Source organism: Lytechinus variegatus, chromosome 1 (genome assembly GCF_018143015.1).
Source record: "Lytechinus variegatus isolate NC3 chromosome 1, Lvar_3.0, whole genome shotgun sequence".
Classification (NCBI taxonomy): Eukaryota; Metazoa; Echinodermata; class Echinoidea; order Temnopleuroida; family Toxopneustidae; genus Lytechinus; species Lytechinus variegatus.
In genome coordinates, this window is record NC_054740.1 from 96160823 (window position 1) to 96185807 (window position 24985).

Here is a 24985-nt window from a genome sequence, read left to right on the forward strand (position 1 = left end):
GTGGTATTTGTTATAAAAGCAGTGTATTGCTATTATTAACTCAAACTATTTTTCTTCGCGGAAGCCAGAGGAAATTAGGCACCATCAACAAAAAAATCACACGTTAACCAGATGAGCTCGCTTACCTATTCACACTTCCTCTTAGCAATCTATGTTGCATATAAGAGCTGATGTATGCATGTAGGCAATGAGGTTTGAAATACAATCAAAAGTAAAAATCATCACCACAAAATGTTGAATACAAAGTACTGAATTCCCTAGTGTTATCAAACATATCTTTGGTACTCAATTTATACAGAGCCAATGTGGTTTTATAGGTATGATCAGTAATGCGATTTGAATAATATAGATTGAAAGACTTTGATGTTTGCCTTTATCAATAATATACACAGGCCTTCTCCATATTGAATGATGTTAAGACAATGCCATTAATTATAGTCAAGTGAATGGAATATATCTAAAAGGATATCATCATGCATTTAATAACATCGCAGAGAACATTCCAAACTTTATAACAAATGGAAGATCAGTTTAAATGAGGTGAAATAAATGACAAGTGGAATGCCTCTGGCCGTCTCACCTGCATCACGCGGTTCAATATAGCAGCAGTGCTGACTTTGAATACTACTCTAACTCGCACAAGATGTTCAGTGATACATGGTTACTCTTATGTCCACTTTTTATGAACTAGACCAATAAACTTAGAGATATGATGGTTATTCAACAAAAAACCCCAACATGGCCAAAGTTCATTGACCTTACATGACCTTTGACCTTGATCATGTGACCTGAAACTCGAACAGGATGTTCAGTGATACTTGATTACTCTTATGTACAAGTTTCATGAATCAGATCCATAAACTTTCAAAGTTATGATGGTAATTCAACAGATACACCCAATTCGGCCAAATTTCATTGACCTTTGACCTTGGTCATGTGACCTGAAACGCGCACAGGATGTTCAGTGATACTTGATTACTCTAATGTCCAAGTTTAACGAACTAGACCAATAAACTTTCAAAGTTATGATGGGAATTCAACAGATATCCCCAATTCGGCCAAAGTTCATTGACCCTAAATGACCTTTGACCTTGGTCATGTGACGTGAAACTCATGCAGGATGTTCAGTGATACTTGATTAACCTTATGTCCAAGTTTCATGAACTAGGTCCATATATTTTCTAAGTTATGATGACATTTCAAAAACTTAACCTCAGGTTAAGATTTCGATGTTGATCCTCCAACATGGTCTAAGTTCATTGACCCTAAATGACCTTTGACCTTGGTCATGTGACATGAAACTCTAATAGGATGTTCAGTAATACTTGATCAACCTTATGGCCAAGTTTTATTAACTAGGTCCATATACTTTCTAAGTTATGACGTCATTTCAAAAACTTAACCTCAGGTTAAGATTTGATGTTGACGCCGCCGTCGGAAAAGCGGCGCCTATAGTCTCACTTTGCTTCGCAGGTGAGACAAAAAGGATCAATTTTCATAAATAAAACAACATATACTCAGATCAAGTTAAGAATGTTGATTTGGTACAATGTTCTATTTTCAAGATTCATGAACACTGTATTGACAAGCAAATACTCCCATTTTTCAGGTTACTATAGGAAAGAGTTAATGGATTTACTAACCTTCCAGCGCTAGCCCTGAGCATCTTTGAGATAAGCATACGATCATTCCTTCCCATGTTATGTTCTTCTTCAAGCCCATCTAGTATAGCATCAAAGATGCCTTGTAAGGTAGTCCTCTGACAATCAAGAAGCATCAGGCCTAAACAAAACACAATATCCATCTCCAATCATTAATTGGTTATGAACTTAGCATTTCATGTAGCAGAATCTATTTCATCCATTTAAGTCGTTATAAACTTTATTAAAGATACTAATCAGAGAAATCCCTCAGAATCTAAAGAGAAATTAACTTGCAAACTTGCTTGTTCTAGGGTTGCCAATTCACAATAATAATAATAATAGGCATTTACAACTAATATTCAATTGAAATGAATGCATTTCTCTTTTTTAAAATGCAGTGTTTAGATTGTCGATTAATTACATCCATGTGCAAAATAGATTGTTTGAACAGTGTGTACAGCTGTATAATTTTATTCCAATAGATGTTGTTTCAATCAGTAATAATATAGGGTATTTATATTGCGCACATAATACCACCTTGTTAGGTGCTCATGGCGCTCCTGAATTACCCGGCTAAGCTAGGCGTTCATAGCACACACAGCTTTTCAAGGAATTACTTCCTACCAGTACCCATTTACCTCACCTGGGTTGAGTGCAGCACATTGTGGATCAGTTTCTTGCTGAAGGAAATTACACCATGGCTGGGATTCGAACCCAATACCCGCTTCTTCAAAGTCCGAAGACTAATCCACTGGGCCACAACGCTCCAGTAGTACATATTGCACACACAACTTCCTAGGATGTTAGTGTTGGGTTTTAAAAGTCTATTCAAAAGCCTATAATAATGGCACCATTCACTTTCACACCACACCGAAGTGAACAAAGGTGAGTGCACCTACCATTTTCAAGCCCCTTCCTTAGCTGTGGCAAGCTATTGAATGTAAGTGATGCTACATGAGGTTTACCCCATCTCTCTGATCCAGGCTCCCAATCTTCCTCAAACTTGATCCATCTTGCAGTCTCTTTCCATATCTTCTCTACAAACCCTTCTTCAGACTGATTCTGGTTGTACTGCCATGAGTCAAGCTGTACAAAGAGCTACAAAGAAATATATGTAATTGCAATGTCAGTTATGTGATCAAAATTCATTATTATTTGGGATAAGTCTGTGATTATATATCAAATTGAATTCTAATGAAATGTGTTTAAGAAATGTGGACAACCACAGGGGCCGTGGAACGGTTTTCGAATGGGGGGGGGGGGACTGACCATGCAAAAAAAATCACAATCATATGGTCATTTTTGTACATGCTACCAAGGCCCCTGAGTCAGAAAGTCTTGATAAAGTTACAATCAAACAATTACCTCAGATTCTGTATTATTATTGTTTTTTTTAATGTCTTGTCTCCAACAATTTCAGATACTTTGACTTCGGACAATAAAAATCCCAAATGTCTCTACATTTAATGTGGTGCTTAATCACAGACCTATCAAGTGAAATCTAAATAACTAATAATCAAAATAACTGTTAATTCATTTTATGCAATATGGAACTGCTAAACCTGTATGAATTATACAGGTCTTTCATTCCATTCCAAAATGTAAAAACATCAGATTGAAAGGACATAAATTTTACCTCATGGGGTTCATGTGCTCTCTTTGTATTGATGGGAAATTTCTCTTGAGTAACATTAACATTCCCTTTCCTCCTTCCACTGTAGCCTAAAAGTAAAAAAACAAAACAGTAAAATTGTTACAAGTATAGTGAACTTAGTATATCAAAATAATATCTAAATAAATCTGACTTATTTTAATGTAAGCCCTCCAAAAGGCAACAATTACACAGAATAGTAGTTAAATAATACAATACACAAACTCTCGTAACTCTTCTTGAATTTATCAGTAAATCAATATTTTCAGATTGGTCTAATGCAAATTCATCCAATTCCCAACTCGTCTACTATCATTTGGTCTACCATCAGTTTGTCCACTATCCTAAAGGTCTAAATGCCATTTCGTCCACCCATCATTTCGTCTAATAACCAGTTGAAAAAATAGCAATTAGTCCAAATACCATTGGTCTAATTGGACTAAGTGTTAATTGGGCAAAATGAATGAAAAGAAAATGGGCGGTAGACCAACTGGTTATAAGACGAAATGGTCAGAGAACTGGTGATTAGACAAAGTGATTATTGGACCACATAGCTGTTTATGGAATGGCATTAGACCATGTGATGAGTGGACAGGTTGTTTTCCGCGGGGTCATATTCTGGCAACAACTTGTTTCGGGGCCAAAATCTGTAAATAAAGCCCATGAAAACTTGCTTAGGGGGTTATCTGGAAATAATTTGGTTAAGCATGTGTAGTAGAAATTTAATTCTCGACCAGCCGCATAAGATGCCGACGATTCGCCTTCTATCCACTGAGAATTAAGGGATAAGGCATGGAGCTGGTGGTAAAACATCACAGAGCTTGAGAGCAGAGCAACTTAAATTAAAGTTGTGATATTGCTCCATCAGTACATCAAATGTATGACTGTCGGTAAACCCTGGGTTCACGTTTGAAAATTTCATTTTTGTTCCTTCTTCTTGGGCCACACACGTTCATGGTCTACTATTGCAGTAGCGCAAGGCTGCTGGGTAGCAGCCAAGAGGTGGCTTAGGGGAGACGGTTTCCAAAACCGCGGGTGGGAGGCTTTGAGGATTGCTGAGTCTGTGTTTAACACTTCAATTGCTCAAGTTCTAATTAGAGAAATCTGGACCGGAGTCTGAGTGCCACCATATCAATGAAATAAAGATCTGTTTCATCATAGTCCTTGTTCATAAGAAAATAAGAATCTATCAGAGGTTTTTATATTCAATACCACAGATTATAAACAAATTTTTTTTACAATGCAGTTGAACAAGTTGTTTAATTCTAGGGAGAAAATGATTTTTTTACAGACAACACATACAGCTGGTTCCGATAAGTGAGGGTAGTTACATGTAACCCTACATAACCATGGTGTGGTATCCAAGATTTTTTCCCTTTCCATATTCGTAAAAAAAATTGTTTGTGTTGAGAATCTTCTAACCAGGAGTGCAGTCACCCTTCATAATTGAACTTATCATGTAACCACCAGCAACACAAAAGAGCCACTGGGTGAAGATCAAAATCATACATTGCAGCTTTTGTTCAATTTTTCATTTCACAAAAAAAAGGTTCCACTGAAAATAGGGCAAATTTGTCTGGATATAATGCATTCAACATGTGCATTCAACACAGCACATCAAGTAAAAAAGCAAAGACATGTTGTATCACTAGCAGATCATGCCAGTTGAAGTTGGTTTCCAACGACTTGATCAGACTACACTTGTCGTTCATTTGATCCTTACGGCTTAACCTGGGAAACACCCCCTTCCTGGGCACAACAGGTTAATATCTTTTCAAGAATATACCTTCTTCGGCCGAGCGCAAGCGTCGTCTCATCCTCGTCCTATGGAGTGTTCCAAGAGAGAATAATCTACTGTTAAACTGTCTCCTTCCAGTCAAATACCCATGTTATACCTAAAATCATGTATTGCGCTTTGGATAACCAATGGTGAAATAAAATATCTAATAATGAACTAGCCTGTTTATTGTCCTTCCACAGAAGTCAAAATAAGTATCATTTGTAAACTCGCTTTATTGTCAAAGTTGCATAACGATTTCCTCTCGGCAAGGAGACGCACAGGAAACCGGTCCTGGTGGGGTTTCGATTTGAGTCTGATTTCAAACATACATAGTATCAAAAACAACTAACTGTCCATGAAATAACAAACACGATCTCCCACACAATAGATATGCTTTTCCATCATTTCCTTCTCCCTTCAAAATGACTAATATACTCTTTTCCATGAAACAATAATAGATTTTCTGATTCATTCTTTTACACAACACTGGAATACAATACTATATTTGAAACTTTACTTTGAGTTTGATAGAATCTGATAGTCTGATAGAATCTACATGTGAATACAGCATTAAAAGAAATGATACTAAAACAACTCTGGCTGCGTTTATGCGACCTCAACCCAGAATCATGATTTGAATCATGATTCAAAACAGCAACATGAATCACGATCCGACAGAATCAGCGTTTATACGACCATCTTTCTAACGCTGTTTCTCCCTGAATTCGGGCCGATCCAGTGCGCATCACAGTGCGCAGTTTGACACAGGAAGTATAGTTGCCTTTGGAACTTGAAGACAAGATTGATGAAAACAATGAAATATACAAATGATGCTACAGTACAACCCCGGGGGTACAATACACAGAAGAATGATAATTCCTGAATGCACGTGACAATTGGCATATACCGGTACTACACTGGCAATACTGCTCCACGAAAATTAACCTGCACGAAACACAGCGCGCGCCTTTGAGTCGAACCCGGAAGAAGCACGACACAATGACGTCATAGAATCATGATTCAAATCACGATATCGTTCATACATGTACGACCTTTTTCGTTCGTGATTCTACAGAAACGTCTTTCAAAACGCCCCTTTTTCCGTGTTTCATGTTTGTGATTTGAAAGACGTTTATTTCCACTTTCGACTAAACGCAATCGTGATTCTGCAGAATCGTGATTTGAATCATGATTCTAATCATGATTCTAGGGTAAAAAAATGTCGAATAAACGCACCCTTTGTTGAACAGAGAATGGAACATGAACACACAACTACATCAAACTTTGCCCCCCCCCCTCTGGAATCCAGATTCATGACAATATTTTGAATTAGTTCCTTCATATTTATAGTAGCAGACCATGGGTGAGCAATGGTAAGGTAACCTTTGATATCCAGAGTTACAAGATACTTCCTACCTAAATTAAACACAATATTCGATCCCACAGTAAAATACATGAATATAAAAATGACACAGACCATATACATGTACATGTAATGTACATGTAAAGGGGACAAGTACGAACCAATTAAGATATGGCAGGCCCAAAGAAAACCCCAAGTTGAATATGATAGTCACACATTTTGTTCACCAGTACCAAGAATGAAAGACCCATTAGTTCATTATCACATGCACTTCAATGTTCTGTAGTATACTCTACCTTCTGATTCCCTCATTGCCGAAAAGACAAAAACATTTTCTTCCTGAGGACATGTACATTATTCTGGGCTCTCTTCTTACAAAGATGAATATATTTTTCTTGCGTACATTTGTATGCTAGCATGATGCTTCATGAACAATATAAATCTCACGTTGTGCCCGTGTCTGTGTGCCAAGCATACTAATGAAGTCCATTTCCAATATGCAATTCTGAAAAATTGATTTCTGTATAATTTCCCTACTTCCTCAATAAAGCCTGAAAAAAGGAAGTTAAAGCTAGGATAGACAGAATCCATTTCCTTTTTATTTCATAAGCTCTTTCCCTATAAGTGACTGGAGCATGGTTATTCTTTCTGAAATCATGAAAATAGTTACCTGATTTTCTTATTTATGTATCCTTCTACTTTTGCTAGTTCACGTTTCATAGACTATCCTTGAATTTATGTACATACACAGATTATTGCGCAATCGCACCATCTCCCGGTGAACCAATGACCACTTACACTTCTGCTCACATCCATATCATATTAACACGCACGTTGAACCTCCTCTGAGCACTCGCAAAAGTGACATGTTGCTATGCAAGGCAAGGGTACATACGATTATCTCACAGGTAAGTACTTTCATGATTTACTTCAATAATCGTGATGTATCCATCTACTTTGCAAGACTGTCATGGCAAACCGTGGAATGCATGTCACAAAACGGTAACTAAGTTCAAGGGAGATGTAAATGGCAGAGGAAGACATATACATCTGAGAATACTTAAGTAAATATTAAAGCCTGATGCAAATTCCATACAATTAAAACAATCATCAATGTTATCTCCTTGAAGATAACATAGAACCTAGGCTGATACTGATATAACTTACGTTGCTTCAGTTCATTCCCTTCCTGATGCTGGGAACCATATCTGCCATCTTTCTCTGGGAATTTTTGTTTATTTTTCTCTTTGCTCATTCTAATTCAGACGTAATACACACTGATGCATATTCACTGGATTTACATGTAGTAGTCCATCAAGGATACACTATTGTTGCGATGTCAAAGGAATGTTAACACTCAATCAGCATAAGTTATCCAATGCTCTAAGCAGTTTCTGATCATGTTTTTCACCACCACTTTTATCCTTGCATCCTTCAAGCAATTATGCAGAAATATCCAAACTCACAGCCCGTGGAAGCTATTGAATCAATTCTTTGGTATTCAATTCATACCCTGTAAATACAAGACTATTGGGTTTACACCCAATACATTGTAAATTATATCCAGCCACGCGTATTGGATGTGGACTAGTTCCATTACATTCTCATGAATCGGTCCTGAATGGATCCCACTAAAAACTGACGAAATGGAACAAATATCACTGGAAAATCCCTTCTATACTGTGGACAATTATAAAAGAAAATCTAATTGAGATATTACAGGATGTATTTGCATTTTCCTTGTGATGAAAACCTCAGTTCCAATGAGAATTCAATCAGAACTCAAATCTAGATGTACACTTATTCCGGTCCACAGTTAAATCCCAGTGCAAAGCTCACTACAAACACTGCATTTGGTCACATAACAAAATCATGATTTGTCCTTCATTTAGTATGTACAACCATCAAACAGTGTACTCAAACAACACAGCAAGTTACTTCCACAGGTTAAATGATTCACAGAACATATGAGTACCAGCAACTTTAATCAAACCATTTAAAGCGCAAACAAATGCTGATTAGCAAATTCAATTAAGAACTGGTAGGTTTGGTACTATATACATGGACTTTCAACACCAGTTCTGCAAAACCTAAACATATCCGCTGATTAAAACTCTCAAAGTTCCATTAATGAGGTGACTACATAATACTTGCAAAATCCCCTCAAACACAAAGAGATAAAAACACTCCACTGATATGCTTTACTGCATCACAATATTGTAAGTATCCCATATACAGAGGTGATAAGCTCCTTGGAGACCTTTTATTCAATTGAGAACTGTGTACTGATTTACAGACTAAACTACACTGCGCATTTAGGAATGGTTTCACTCCGGGGTTTCACTTCAGTGGTTATGAATAGTATTGCATGTTCACTTGGCTCAAGGAAAATACCATAACAAAGCTTCCCATATATTCAGATGTGCATTGTGTACCTGCATTCATTCAGAGGCAAAAGAAAATAGGCAAACCTCCTATAGCCAAAAGATTATTTCTTGACAAATTAACATGGATAGGGGGTGTATTGCAACCACCAAACGAATGAATTAATAACATTACCACATTATAAAAAGACAATATCTTAGCAGGACCAACTCCCATCAACATTTTAATTGCTTTACTGGTACATTTGGTATGTAGTACCTATCAAATAACCAATTTTTCTTCGTGTTGAAAAAGAAGTTAATGCCTGTTCCTCAAAGAAATAATTCTACAAAAACATATTAGATACCTCACATTCTATTTGTGTTGTACTCACCATTCTCGTTTGGGTCATCGCTTCCACAGTCCACCTTGTCCCCTTCCTCATCAGATTCTTCATCATCCCCGATCCGTATCTGGACCCTTGGCCGCCCATCATCTCGTTTCTTGTATTTTCTTGGCGTTGGGGGAGTTCCCTCCTCCTTCACGCTATCCAGAGCCAGCTGGACATGGCGGGTGGGGTCATGGGGTCTTGATTTCTTCCGTAAACTGTCAAGTTGAAGAGAAAGAAGAGATGGGAGGAGAGGTCCCGGGGTGAAATAGTCTATCAGAACACTTGACATTCTCAAGAAGTCTCTGGAATAAGTCTAGAATCTTAAATTGTAATTCACGGAAATCACATCACATCATGTGGCCTCAAACAAGGTAAAATAATAGATCCAACAGCCTCTGGTTTCATTCGATAACGAAGATAACCTTACGGAGAACGACATCATACAAATAGATGACTAGGATCTTCGGTGCTCATTGACATTAAAGAAGTAAAAATAACCTCTATTTCTTCACAGTATCTGTTCTTTTGCAACTGAAGTACAAGCACAATCTTTTCTAGAACACAAAGATTTCACACTTTCTTCCTTGTCGGGGTGAAAACATTATTTCATGTCCATTGAAGTTTTACTAACGATGTACGATTTACCACTTTTATGTGGGCTGTTTGGGAAAGACAAGTGCTTACGTGAGCTTCATATCTTGAAAACAAACAATAAATTGCAAACAGCAGCTATACAACAATATTTTATGATATGTGACATCTTTATTGGGGTTTATAAAAAAATTCCCTAGTCGAGTTCGTTAATGACTTTGGACTTTGAAATTTATGATGACAATATATGAGGACAGAAAGAGTTCAAATTATATGTTGTCTGTCTTAATTCCAGTTTATTATGGGAACAATAGAATAAATGACCAATGAGTAGATTTATAGAGAGTAATAAGTTGCCCCTTTGCTAATATTTTACAACCTGATTACATTTGACTTTGTAAGTGTGTGTAGAATGGTAATGAATTTATAATGAATAATTTATCTATAATGATCAGATTAGCAATACATTATCATTTTGCAATTACTGAAATGCAAATTCATTATGCCCAAATTGCCCACATTCTACAATGTGCAACAAGTACAATATTTTAATGTGAATACAACATTTGGGCCAGCACCACTAGGTGGTTTCAGACCGCCTCGAAGTTCGCCAGTTCCAGGTATTCTCTGATCGGGAAATTTACCCCGATCAGAAAATACCAGGTATTTTGGTAATGTGAAAGCAAACTACGCGTAATTTCCCCGAAAGAAAATACCCGCTAAATAGTAGGTACTTGGCGAAATTACGAGAACTTTCGTGGGGATTTTTCCAAGGTCGCAGGTATTAAGGCGATGTGAAAGCAAATTACGGGAACTTTTATCCAAGCGTGTCGTTGGGCGCGGCGGCGTGGGTGGCTGCTGGGCAAGTGATTTGAATCTCCCGCCTTGCCTGCTTATCAGACCACACTGCGCATGCTCGTAACTTCGGAACTTATCCCGAAGGATGTGTTTCGGGGCGGTGTGAATGCAGGAATAATTAACGGGTATTTTTTAGCCTTAAAAAGTTCTCGTAATTTAACGGGGATTCTTGTGATCGAGGCGGTTTGAAACCGCCTACTGAGGCTCAATACAATTCTGGTAATAAAATCATATGATGATTAAATTCATAAAGTTTTTATTGAATGATGGTATTTCTTGTCCCTATAAATAAAGTGTATTGGCCAACATTGACATCTGTTGATCATGAACTTACCATGAACCACCATCTACTGTACCATTTTTAAGATACAATGATAATTTTAGTAACATATTTAATGAGGGTTTTACATAATTTCTAGTCTTAATGCATGAGTTCAATCAAATTATGGTTCTAGATCTATAAATGCATAAGGTAAGTTTAAAGCTGTTTGACGCAATAAAGCCTGCTTACTGCTTCAGTAAAATTTTAAAACTATGAATGATATTGAAGTATTATTCCTATTTCTCATAAGCATCCTAAAAATATCTTATCTGTAGATTTTATAGAAAAAAATAATTTCAAATCAAGGATCTTTTCTTGATATTTTTATTCTGCTATTCAAAGCACATAGAACACATATCAGAAAGATCAAAAGATTAGGAACAATATCTTAAATTATCAGACAATTCCACAATTTTAGTAACATACAATGAGGGTTTTACATAATTTCTAGTCTTAATGCATGAGTTCAATCAAATTATGGTTCTAGATCTATAAATGCATAAGGTAAGTTTAAAGCTGTTTGACGCAATAAAGCCTGCTTACTGCTTCAGTAAAATTTTAAACTTTTTAAATTTTATACCATATGCAGTTACTTTTACTTCGTCAGGATCCTGACCATCATAAACGTTAACTAACAAAATCTATCCAATAAAACAAATCATTGTTTCAGATCATCCACATCATTTTCACTCAATGAATACTCTCTCCTCATCCACGGTGAAAACCCTGTTTATTTTTTTTTATAGAACACTGTTTACTATATATATTAACCTTGTTTATGTTTATGGAACCATGCTTAATTTATTGAAAATTATATATAAAAATAAAATTGTGTTGTTTATGATTTTAAACACTTGTTTAAACCATTTAAATTGCTGTAAGGTTCATATGTTTTTACTATGAAAACTAGAATAGTGACCACCACTTGCAGAATTTATCAAAATTCAGGAGAAGCTCACATGTCAAAGTTCCTGATAATAGTTTAAGTTAAGGCCTACATTTTTTTATATATGCATTTGAGAAAATTGGAAAGAGGTCTAGGGCTAAAGTCTGACTTCACTCTGTCTGAAAGCTTCATGTGAATGCATGATATTTGTGCAATCATGGACTAGTCTGCAAGCACAGACCCTGATTGAAACTTTGACCAACAAGTGTGTCTCCATGCAAAGACTAGCACATACAAATCTTGCTGTTTCAATTCAAGGCATGAGTAGGCTGCACATTCAGACCCTTAACTTGAGTGAAGGGTTTACACAACAGACTAATCATGGACCTAGATTACATGTATTACAAATAAGTCCATGGTGCAATGAATAAGGTCATGGATATAGGTCAAATATATTATTTGATCCATTCTCCTTATGTGCAGGATACACAGCTGTAGCATTTCACAATGTGAAGTAGATGAAGTCACATGACTGTATTCAGGCATAATTACAGTATGATTTCTATAGAAAAGTATATAGGCCTAAACTTGTATAATCAAGGTAACTAAACATAGTGCTCTGGTCTATTGCAAATGCCTTAAACTTGCTGCTGAAATGGATTCTTGTCTGAAAATTGTATTTTCCATGATTTTTACCAGCTAGTCAGACCTACAAGAAACAATGAACTTACAGTACCACTAAGTGTATGCTGATATTTTCCACACAAAAAATAAAAATAAAAAAAATGATTAGTGGGACCTAGACCTACATGGCATATGATGTAAAAACCTGAGCGAAAATTGTTGACAATTCAAATCAAAATCTATATTCCAAGTTCATTTACATCCATTGATATTGAACAATTATTGAAAATGTTTACTTCTACTATAGGCCTACATAGTATGTCTTGCATAGCTGGCAGGGAAGTTTAGTAAAAATAGGTCATGCAGCTAACAATTGAAATTCTTTCATTCCTTTTTCCCTTGTTGAAGTCTGTCTGGCAGAAGATTGCTTGTTTACACTTTCTCCTCTTCAGACACTCCAGTAAAATACACCAATCATAAATCATCTCTGTGTCTATTTATAGTATCTGGCAAGTAGTCTTCAAGATACAGACTGTGCAAGATTCAATTTCTTGTATAGACATGGCCATGGTGGTGCATGGTGTCATCAAGTTCATTATCAACAAAAGAGGGCAACATTTTCACATTATTTCAAGTAACTAGAAAGTAGAAACTGGAAATACATGTAATCGTGATTAAATGAGCCAAAACTCACGAAGTTGAAGGGGAATACTTCTTCAATCTAAGAAATAGGCATAGAGTGCAATGTGAAAATTTTAAGAGCTAATGCATACAGTGAGTGGGTGAAAGAGAAAAAGAAGGGTAAATCATGCAAAAGTAAGGGGAGGGGAACAAAGAGATAGAAAGGAATGGCAGAATCTGGGGGGGGGGGCACTCAACCAAAAAGCTAGTGGGTATGTGCCGCAGGTGAGACAAAAACGGGGGCCTTGGAGCAGGATTATTGTAAAAAGGAGGGTCCTTGGAACAACAAATGATTGTGAAAACAGTGGTCCTTGGAACGGGTCACCTGCGTGTGATTGCATATTCATCCCTATGGAACGGGCATACGTGCATGAAGCTAGCCCGGCGGCATGGGCGCCGTGTGTGCTAGCGCAGAGGCGATGGTCGGACAGAGCTCTGCGGCCGCTTTTCATCAAAATTGCGGCTCATTGTAGCAGATCAATACAGTTGGTACGTTGTATCGGAAAATATGTGAACCTTTCTGAAGATTTCTTTTTTCTCGATAAGAAAATGCTATGCTTTGGAGCGGCTTTCTTTGTTCTTATTCTCAATAATACAAAAATGCTATGCCTTGGAACAGAAATTTGAGTGTGAAAATGGGGGTCCCCTCCGCGGCACATACCCACTATGCATTATATACAGAGTGCCCCCCCCCCCTCCACAGAATAGATTGTGGAGGAGAAGAACAGAACAAGGAGGGGAAAGGGGGGGGGGGCAGTCTAGTCAGCTCTAGATACTGGATATAAAATAAAACAAGACAGATCATTGAAAAACGAATCTATAGTATAGGCCTATGGCCAGGTCTACAACAGAACTTCATAGTGATTACATAGAAGAAAAGGATGAAGACACCGCATACATTCGTAATTCCGAAGCTTCGTTATTCCGAAGGTTCATTAATCCGAAAACGAAATAAGATTCGTTATTCCGAAGGTTCGTTTATCTGAAAACGAAATGAGGTTCGTTGTTCATTTCGTTTTCGGACTAAAGACCCTTCGGAATTACGAACCTCATGTTGTTTCTGGATTAACGAACCTTCGGAATTACGCCACAAATGTTCAGATTAACGAACCCTTTTTCGTTTTCGGATTAACGAACATCGAGGTGTAGGCAGAGGTGCCAAGTTCAAAGACCAGCTATGCGTGAGATTTTCTGTGAATCTGAGTGAGATCACAGACATTGTGTACAATTATCATGGGGATAGGCTGTGATAGTTGCGTGAGACAGAGATTTGAGGGGATGAACAAGAGTCCAAAATGCTTGAGTCTCACGCATAATGCGTGAGACTTGGTAGCTTTTTGGGGGCACTCGACCAAAAAAATTGAGGGGGTGTGCCGCAGGCGAGACAAAAAATAGGGGCTTCGGAGCGGGCTTATTGTAAAAAGGAGGGTCCTGGGAACGGGCTTCGGAATGACAAATGTTTGTGAAAACGGGGGTCCTTGGAACGGATCGCCAGCGCGTATATGCATCCCTATGGAACGGTCATGCAGCTAGCGCGGCCTCCGCCGGGTGAGCTCTGCGGCCGCTTTTCACCAAAATTGCGGTTCATTGTAGCAGATAAATGCGATCGGAACGGCGTAACGAAAAATATGCGAAGCTTTGGAGCGTAGCGGATTTCTTTCTTCTCTTTTCTCGATAAGAAGAAAATGCTATGCCTTGGAGCAGCTTTTTTGTTCTTTTTCTCAATAAGACAAAAATGCTATGCCTTGGAACGGAAATTTGAGTGTAAAAATGGGGGTCCCCTCCACGGCACATACCCAATATGCATTATATACTGAGTGCCCCCCCCCCCTGGAGTGTAACCGAAGACACAAGTCCATCTTCACAAATAAACCAAAAGAATGGACACACAACTGGTACATAGTGGTAGCATGGAGCTATAAAACACCAGATAGCTCCATGGTGGTAGTTACACATGTATACCTCGGAGGTCAATCTGTGCTATGAGGGCATGTCCTACACTATTGTACCAGTACTGCACATGCTCTAGTCTATGATTGTCCACCAATTTCCTTTCCCAGACCACATAAAAATCAAGAAGTGGAACTTACTAAGCAGTATCATCCATCACCAATTCAGGTCAGCAAGTGAAACTATTCCAAGATAAGTTCATTCACTATCTCCTGGCCCTTATCCAAATATTCTTCCAGACAGCTCATAAAAGGTATTTTTATCAACCATAATCCTCCTCCATGTTTCCATGCAATATTTCTTTTCCACCAGTGTAAACAAACACGTATGACTTTGACTCTGTATACAAAGCATGTGTGCATCTCGTCATCCCTGCGCTCCTGTTCCCAGCTTGCATTGTCAAATTCATGAAGCAGTGCACAGGTGATGTGCTTGTTGTGGGGGGTTTCTCCTCAGTTCAATAAGTACAAGGTCAAGCCCAGGCATAGCATTGTAATGGCTAGGGAATGTGTAGTCTGATCATTTCAGACTTTACTTAGGATATTTTCAAACTATAATGACCTTCACCTTGAATCCAACCCTCGTCTTGTTTTGTTTTTCATGCATAACTGTCAAGTTTGCGATAAAATTTATTTCAATAATTTGGCATTAAATCATACTTGATCACAGTACGGCCCTATGTGTTAGCTGGCCAACAACTAGGCCCTAATTCTCAAACACTTGACATGTGGGTCAATCACTTTCCTATCATATGAAGATGGGGGCTGTAATATAGAAATGTTTACATTTTCTACATTTTTTATGTTTTCTTTTTAATTGTACACAAGTAAGTTTGGGCGCTCACAGCTACTCGTACTCTCTTCTTTAATGTCAAGTTGGGCCAAAGTTAATTTCTGATATTTGTCTAGACCAGTTTGCATAAATATTACTCATTATGCTTAGTTGCAAGAATATTTTCAAGTGGAATGCTTCTCTAACTTTTCTGTACTAAGTGATTCCAGTTATATCTGCCCACATAGGCGGCGGAAGCGGGGAGGTCCCCCCTTAAGTTTTTGTTGAGAACCTTTTTTTCTTTTTTTTTTGCTAGTCATTTTTTTCCTGCGTCCCTCCCAAAAAAAATTCAGGTGGACCTTGATAACCATTTTTTTTTGCTGTCAAAAATTTTGGTTGAGAATTTTTAGGTAGCTACATTTTTTACCTGTCTCCATCCCAAAATGTCAGGTGGACCCCCCAAAAAAATATTTTGCTTTCCGCCGCCAATGACTGCCAATACTGCCATCATTTCCAGATAGTAAGTAATACCATGTTCACATTTGCTCTACGGCGGCCGTTTGGCAAGTCGAACAGCCATTTCAACTTTTTTTGTACCAACTACATATAGGTGGTTTGAATTGAAATTAATAAAACAGCTGTTGTCGACTCGCCATACGGCCGCCGTAGATCAAATGTGACCAAGGTATGAGTAGTAGCCATGTTTTAACACAGGTCCAAATCAGAGTTCACATTCTATTCAACTTATCCACTGAAGTAGTCCAGTCAATGTAGGGTTTGACCCACCACTAATTGCAACACTGGATATTCCACTGCAATGCTTTCCAGGAAGGTCCCCTGAACAACATACTAAAAGTCCCAAAAAATCCAAGCACTGGAAATTTATGAAATTTGCATATTATGCAAATTAGCCATAAAAAGTTAGAAAAATAAGGAAAATAGTCCAAAAATCACAAATTAAGTGTCCAAAACAATTTTATTTGAGCGAAAATTCATGATAAATAACTTTAATCAATGTTTTTAATCAAAAGTGCAAAAAAATCTACCTCATTTGCATAATATGCAAATAAGCATCCTTATATGGAAAATTGTCAAGATATTGTGAGTTTTCTCTCATTGACTGCTTGAAAATTTCAATAATGTTGAAATTTACATCCTGCTATCACTAAGGACGTTGAATAGATTTATATTAAGCTTAGTTTCTGTAGTGTCATTTGCATATTATGCAAATAAGTATGTAATAAATATTCAAGAAAACACACTGGTGATACATTCCTAAAAAAATGCAAGTAGATTATCTATTGAAATTGAATATGGCAATGCCTTAAGTTACAGGAAGTTAACACCATATTAAAAGCCATTAAATAGACAAGCATAGGAAAATCACAAAATTTGCATTTTATGCAAATTAGCCATAAAAATTTGCAAATGAGGAAAATAATCCCAAATTTGGAAATCAAGTGCGGAAAACAATATAAATTGAATGGAAGTTCATGATAACCTTTACAAATTTAATAATTCTTCAAATAAAAAAATGTAAATAAATCTACATCATTTGCATATATCATTATGAGCATCCTTGTATGAAAAAAAACAACCCAGAAATTTGTATTTTTCTCATACAAACAGTTAAACCCTCATTCCAAAGAGACCAAGAGCTCTGAAAGACTGCTGTAAGACCATAAAACTTGCTTGATCTTTCAACGAACTTTTAAAGATCTCTGATGTCTTTCACGATTCCTGATAGATCTTTCAATGGTCTTTGTGGTCCTCGTGAGTCCAAAACTTTTTGAAACGGTTCAAAACAGTCTTTCAGCGGTCTTAAAGGAAAATTGTTTTTGCTGGCCTTTCAGTGGTCTTTCAATGAACTTTCTAAGTTCTTTCGGGAGTCTCTCGAGATTTTTTCAGAGATTACTGTAAGACTCATGAGAGATCATTGAAAAATCATCAAAAGATAATTGAAAGACCAGGCAAAGTCTATGGAAAGAATTCTGAAGGATCACTTGATGCATAGACATCTCTGAAAGACCATTGAAAGATCTCTATAGGACAGGTGTCTTTCAGAGTTCTTCGAGGGGTCTTTCTGAGCCATTCCACAGAGATGACAAAATTCAGTGATCTTGGAGACTGCTGTATAAGACCTTGCCAATTTTTGGTCTTTGAAAGGCCCTTCAAAGGTCTCCCCTCTGTGAATCTAGATCAATATATGACTACTAAGAATGCCTAGTACAATAATTATCAGCTTAATATCTGAAGTGGAATGTACATATTATGCAAATAAGCATCCGGCATGTTATAAATAATCAAGAAAACTTATGATATTTTCCTCTAAAATTCCACGTAGATTATATATATGTAATCTTGATGACCTTGCTTGGTTGATATTGACTTTTTTCATGAGCAGTTACCACCGGAGCAGATACCCCACTCATATTGTGCAATGATGAGTCAGTTCTACCTGGGTCTTACAGTTTGAATGCTTCATATTTCTATCCAAGTCCTGCTCTCTCCTTGACTTGGTAGAGTCTTTGCGTTTCTTGCTAGTATAGTCCACGCTAGCATGCTCCTTGATTGTCAAGTGATCAGTACAAGATGTCACACCCAGTACAAATAAAAGCTCGTTAGCTTTGAATATTTGGTCCCTGTTGCACACCACTTGTCTTGGTGGTGAATATGAGTAACTTCCTTGGATCACGAGATCCCTGGGCATGGTTTACAAATACCAATGAGCATATGCCCATACGAGCGACATGAAAGCCATTCATAAAGTCATGATAAAGGCTTAAAGTGTATATAGACATCTTTTCAGATACAGGAATCATGATTAGACGTCCTTGCTGAATCCAGTTGCTGCTTCAGGATGAAGTATCTGTTTTCTGTTCTTTCCTCTTTGATGAATCTCCTGAGGATGGCAACTATCTCTATATATTGCAGCTATAGTTTCTAAGCAAATCGTATGCAAATAATATCAATTTCCTGATATTTATGGCAAATGGAAATTCCTTAGTGAGACAATGAACAACCAAGTAGACGTTAACAGATGAAGGACTAAGCCAGATTATTGCCTTTCGAACAAGAGGACACAACATAACGGAACACCCTTAACATCACTATCAATACCATCCAACATTGATTACACAGTGTGTACCCATTCCAGGATTCGTTTGCCACTTTGTGTTACTCATTGGTGTACCGTGAGGGTATACAGAGGACTAAACCTTTCAGAAATTATGGTACGACTAAGGATGTCTTCTGGAGGAATGCTGAATTTCATAGTGTCATGCAGATGTACTTTGGACAATCATACAACTCTCTGTACTGAAATCCGACAAGTCGAGCATAGGAGATTGAATGTCAATCAAGAGGACTTTGACAAGAACCAAACCATTACCCTTGTCTTCTTCCGACACAAGTTGCCTCAATGAGACACTGGACATAAATTGTGTCGGAAGAAAAGTTTTATAGGAAGGCTTGCGCATGTTGAGCATCAGTAAGGTGAAGCTCAGAATAGCTACAATGCATGAAGGAGGACCATAGAATGGTTTGTAGACAAGCCTATAGTACATAATTTGTTGACCGGATTGGCAATGATCTAGGCTGTAACAACTAGCATGTTGGAAGCCCTTAATATCATGCGCCGTGACTACATTGGACGACAACAGATTTTTTAGTCTTAGTATTTACCACTGATCATGATGATGATGACGCTGCTCTGCAAGTCCTGGAACCCTGTTGTGACCCAGACATGGCCAGAGTCAAGCGGGTGTAGCCAAACTACTGAAGAAATTGTTAAAGAAAACAATCTGCATGAAGCTACTAGGCCAGATGGAATCTCTGTTACACTTCTTAATGAGACTACTCATCAGATCTCACCTGCCATAAGTTTGCTTTTCTTGGCCTCCCTTCTGTCGTTCTCATCCATATAAGAAAGGGATGTCAGCTCTAACAAACTACTCACCAATTTCAAATAATGTGCTTTGTTCTTGCCAATCGCTTCATCTTGTCAGACTAACAGCATGGCTTTCGGACGCGAAGAGCACATTTCCAGTATTTCCCTTAAATACAAATTATATTAGGATAAATATGCATGCTTAGTGATAGCAGCATAATGATTTGAACAACAGTCAATGTGAGAAAATCAAAATATCGTGACATTTTCCATATATGGATACCTATTTGCATAATATGCAAATGAGGCAGATTTGCTAGCTTTTTAAAAGAAAAACATTGTACTTATTTATTCATCATTAAAATTTTGTTCAAATTAATTGCTTTTGACATTTAATAATATAATCTTTGGATCATTTTCCTTATTTCCTATTTTTAATGGCTAATTTGCATAATATGCAAATTAATCTTCAGGCATTGTGATGAATTCTCATGCTAAGTGATAGTAGCATATAAATTTCTACATAAATCAAATGTTTTCAAGCAGTCTATATGAGAACAATTACAATATCTTGAAATATTTCCATATAAGGATGCTTATTTGCATAATATGCAAATGAGGTAGATTTGTTTGCGCTTTTGAATAAAAACATTGAATACAGTTATTTATCATTACTTGTCGCTCAAATTAAATTGTTTTGGACGCTTAATTTGTAATCTTTGGACTATTTTCCTTATTTTTCTAACTTTTTATGGCTAATTTGCATAATATGCAAATTTCATAAATTTCCACTGCTTGGATTTTTTGGGACTTTTAGTATGTTGTTAAGGGGACCTTCCTGGAAAGCATTGCAGTGGAAAATCAAGTGTTGCAATTAGTGGCGGGTCACCCCCCTATTTTGGCTAGATTGACTGGACTAATACTCATTCGGTAGTGAAACTTACATGTATTTACACCAAGAAGCATGATTCTCATTCAGAAAGTGTGTAGCTCTCAGAGCTATGTACATGCTATGTATGCATCTTAATACTGATTTCATGTTATATCTACTGTAACTCTAATTGCAGCAATGGACTTGAAGTCAGTCTGCAACAAATATGGTACCAACATAAGTGTATCTTACTAAGAAAGGGGCTTAGAGGCAGTTAGACCCATCACCATTTGTGAAATATGTTGGTAAACTAGTATTAAATTCTCCAACATCAAATAGTCCTTTTTGAATAATAACCTTTACATGCACATGCATGGGCACTAGCAGTGAGTATGTCGTGTTGATCACGCTGCGCAATTACCAGTATTATAATTAGCTTCATTATAATGTTTCTGTCTACAGATGGCGCTAGACATCATCCAAGTTAAATGGGATTGAGAGGGGAAAAAAGGCAGTCACTCTATGCTGCAATACTTGAAATACAGTCATTTAAATGGGGCTCGAATGAAGAAAAATAAACGCAATGCAAGAGAAGAATTGGTTCAAAATCTTCCACTGCTCTAGAAAGCCAGAAGAGGGAGAAAAGGACAGAGAGATGGAAAAAAGATGGGGAACTAGAAAAGGAAAGGGGGAAAGGGGGAAAGGGGTGAAAATTCAAGAGTCCAATACATGTACTTTGAAAATGACCAAAGAGCTCAATATTGCATGTTGATGAAAGCACCCTTATGAGATGCAATGAATTGAAAATGACACCACAGCTAATTTAGTCTTGAAAATGGCTTCATTGAACCTGAAGTCAACCATCACATCCTGGTTTTACTCAATAAGGAAAAGGCATTTTAAAACAACAATGTGAATGAAAGATGCTGAACATTAATAAATCATATAGATGGAGGCAATGCTTCAGAAAAGAATATTACATGTATACATTTAGACACATTTCTTTGTGACAAATAATCCATTATAACCAATTACCGATTCCAAAACCAATTACAATCAATGCAATCTGAAAAATAAAAACAAAAAATTCTTCAGAGGAGTAATAAAGGTACCATACAAATGAAACATGGCCACACTCGTGCACAAAGATAATAAAGTTATAAGCAAATGCAAGAAAATTGAGAAATTTTACTTGGTATTATTATTTTGGTAGCTATATTTGGTAGATTAAATGTTTGGAAATAATGTGACAGATTTATTTGATATATTGATCTAGATAATGAAGTATAGACCGTATAGTGGGTTAATATTTATAGTCTTTGGTTACTGTTCCAAAACAGAGAAGCTGTAAAGACTCAGCTGTAATATACTCTCATTCAAATTTTAAAAACGAAGAAAATTAACATGATGATGACCATGTATATGAATAAATAAATGACCTAAAAAAGCAACATCCTCTCTCCATAACCTTGCACTGAAATATTGATGGATGAAAAGTGCAGGAAGCTACAAGCATCTCAAGTTTTATGACAGGGAGCAATATCAGTACATCCCTGATTGCTATATTTGTCTAGAAATGTCAGAGGATGAAAAATGAACTTCACATTGTATATCAAACCTGAGAAACAACATAATAAGAGCGAGAGCTACTAGTTCGGTCGGTAAAGCATCTGCCCGTCGAACTAAGGGTCGGTGGGTTGGATTCATTTGATGTTTGTATACGTGCCCATCACCTGTTACACAGATGCAGGCTATGTTGTAGTGAAAAACATTCCGTCCCTCTGATAGGATATTAAATAGAGACCCTGTGTAGAGGAGAGTTACCAGCTTCACACGTTAAGAACCTAATGCACTCTATTCGTATAAGAATAGGGGGAACCCCCCGGTCTAGTGGTCCACCTGCATTCCCCCCCAATCAGATATATCAGGCTAATAAAAGCTGTAGGTCATGGTGATTCAGTTCACTCTAGGTCTCCGCTGCTCAGGTGATGCCAAACAAATAATAATTATGAATAATAATAATAACATTCACTAGTATGTTATTTATTACTAAAGTTACTCTCACTGAAGTTTAGCTGGCACACTTGCATGAATACACAATAAACAGGAGATTCAATAATGTTGATTTATTAGACAGTTTATGGAGTGATCTATGATCATTTATCCTCATAACTTAAACTATTCAGTTTGTCTATTTTTGAGGGGCTCAATACCGGTCTATCTTTGGTACAACCCCTCCCCTATTATCCTTCACTTCGATCTTGGTCAAAGCAAGCATCTCAAGACATACAGCTGAATACAATTAGAAATGTAATCAATGTACAGATTATAACATGCCCACCCATATTTAATGTTAAACAATGGAGACAATACGCCCAATATCTCTGTGATCATGATCATACACCATGCACAGTGTCATACCATGACTCCTGAAGTGTTACGCAATGTATTTATGATGGTACCTGTACAAATAACTGATTTTTATGACAATTTATGAAATTGGTAATCTCTTCTATGACTAGTTTATTTCCGACTGGAGTGACCTGTCCACTAGCAGGTCACACAATGACTTCCTTGGTAGTGGGAAAGGAATGTTAAAGCAATGATACAACCCCGAAGTACTAATTTATTTGCTCTTTGGATATCAGTCATCATCTTTATCAAATCAAGCAAGGCGATTTATATATTCACCTAACGATATATATTTCCATAAAAGTTACCGAGAGCAATTACATAAACAAGATATTAGTCACTCTTCTTTATCAAAATTATGACCTTTTTTATAATCTGAATGAAAACAGAATTCATGAAATTACATTCAGGATATTGAATCAGAGTGTGTATTCCAATATGTTGTCCCCATTCCTCCTATATCAAACAATGGCATTCAATTTGAAACAATAATCAAAGCACCAGAAATCTGGACACCATAGGACTCTGATTGACTTTAGTCTTTACTATCATATATTTTCCTGAAATGTATTCAAATAACTGTTGCCATGGTTTCAAGGCAGACAAAATAAATAAATGGAATAGGGATTAATACGACTGTGTTTACCTAGAATTTACAAGCTGAATGATGGTAGACTTATACTGCTTGGACTTGCTCAAATTTGCACTGACTTCAAATGAATTTTTTTGTTAAACTACACCATTTTCGTCATCCTAAAATATCTTATTGATTTGCATAAAGAGAACTTTTTATGAGTATTAGAGAAAGGAAATAATTTTATTTTTCACTCTCATATTCTTAATATTGAACAAAAGATAATTAAAACATACCAAATAGAACATGAAACTCAAACACAAGTATATAATAAAAATACAAGTACCTCGAAATACATCCTTTAATTTAAAAAAGGATGAGAAAGGAAAGGACCTGGGCAGGGGCCGCGGAATGGTTTTCAGTGGGGGGGGGGGCTGACCATGCAAAAAATCACAATCATATGGTCATTTTCATGTTTTTCGTACATGGCTTTAGAAAAGAAAAAAGTGGGGGGGGGTGGGTCTGGGGGCTCCCGCGGCCCCTGCTTGGGAAAGGATAGCAGCTGCTGATAATTTTGGTTTTCACTTTTAGATTTCTTTCCACCTGCTTCCTTGAGCTAAACATTGAATTTCCTATTGCAAGATTACAGAAATAGCATCGGAAATTGATGAGCTACAATATCAAGCAGTTTCTGAGAAACTGTAAAAAACTGAGCACAATATTGAGAAGATAGAGATTTATTGGGCACACATTTAGGGGGAAATAACCTGCAAGCGTCTGCACCACTGTATTGAATTGGGCACCAGGAGGGCAAGAAAAAGGGGCAAGCCCAAAACAACATGGCAGCAAATAGTACAAAAAGAAAGGACCCTGACTGGATGGAGGACGTGGACAGAAGCCAGAGGTGTGGCAGCTGACAGGTCAGGGTGGAGATGTTCAGTGGTGGCCCTATGTGACACTAGGCATCTGGAGGACAGGTAACAGGTTACAACATCTAGCAAGATGTTCAAGTTGAGCTAATAGCTACAATAAATGGTGATGGTACCGCAGAAATCAAGATACTTTCCACTTCCATTCTTGAATAAGTTGTTGAATTCATGACTATTCCCAACTATTTTCTATGCCTCCCAAACCACATCCCACCATTCAATTCAATTCAATTCATTTATTCTTTTCCATTAAAAAAACAACAACAAAATATGTACATTTGAAATACACATGTTCATACAAAAATAGATCAAATACATAAGCATAGTAAATTAATATTGTGATAGAAATAAATTGAAAATGGAACACCTGTAAAAAGCTTTTAAAAAAGCTTGTGAATGGCAGGAGTCCAAAAGTTAACAAAATACAAATATAAT

The 24985-nt window shown here is 37.0% G+C and overlaps 1 protein-coding gene across 1 annotated transcript in view; it reads right to left on the reverse strand.

Moving 5' to 3' along the window:
- Nucleotides 1-24985, reverse strand: part of LOC121405720 (anion exchange protein 3-like) — a 68703-nt gene that overhangs the window by 22079 nt on the left and 21639 nt on the right. Inside the window, exons 4-8 of the mRNA XM_041596659.1 lie at nucleotides 9196-9407; nucleotides 3280-3365; nucleotides 2543-2741; nucleotides 1644-1782; nucleotides 126-167 (exon numbers count right to left, since the gene is read on the reverse strand). Of these exons, the coding sequence (XP_041452593.1) occupies nucleotides 126-167; nucleotides 1644-1782; nucleotides 2543-2741; nucleotides 3280-3365; nucleotides 9196-9407 (678 nt within the window). The remainder of the gene's footprint in view (nucleotides 1-125; nucleotides 168-1643; nucleotides 1783-2542; nucleotides 2742-3279; nucleotides 3366-9195; nucleotides 9408-24985) is intronic.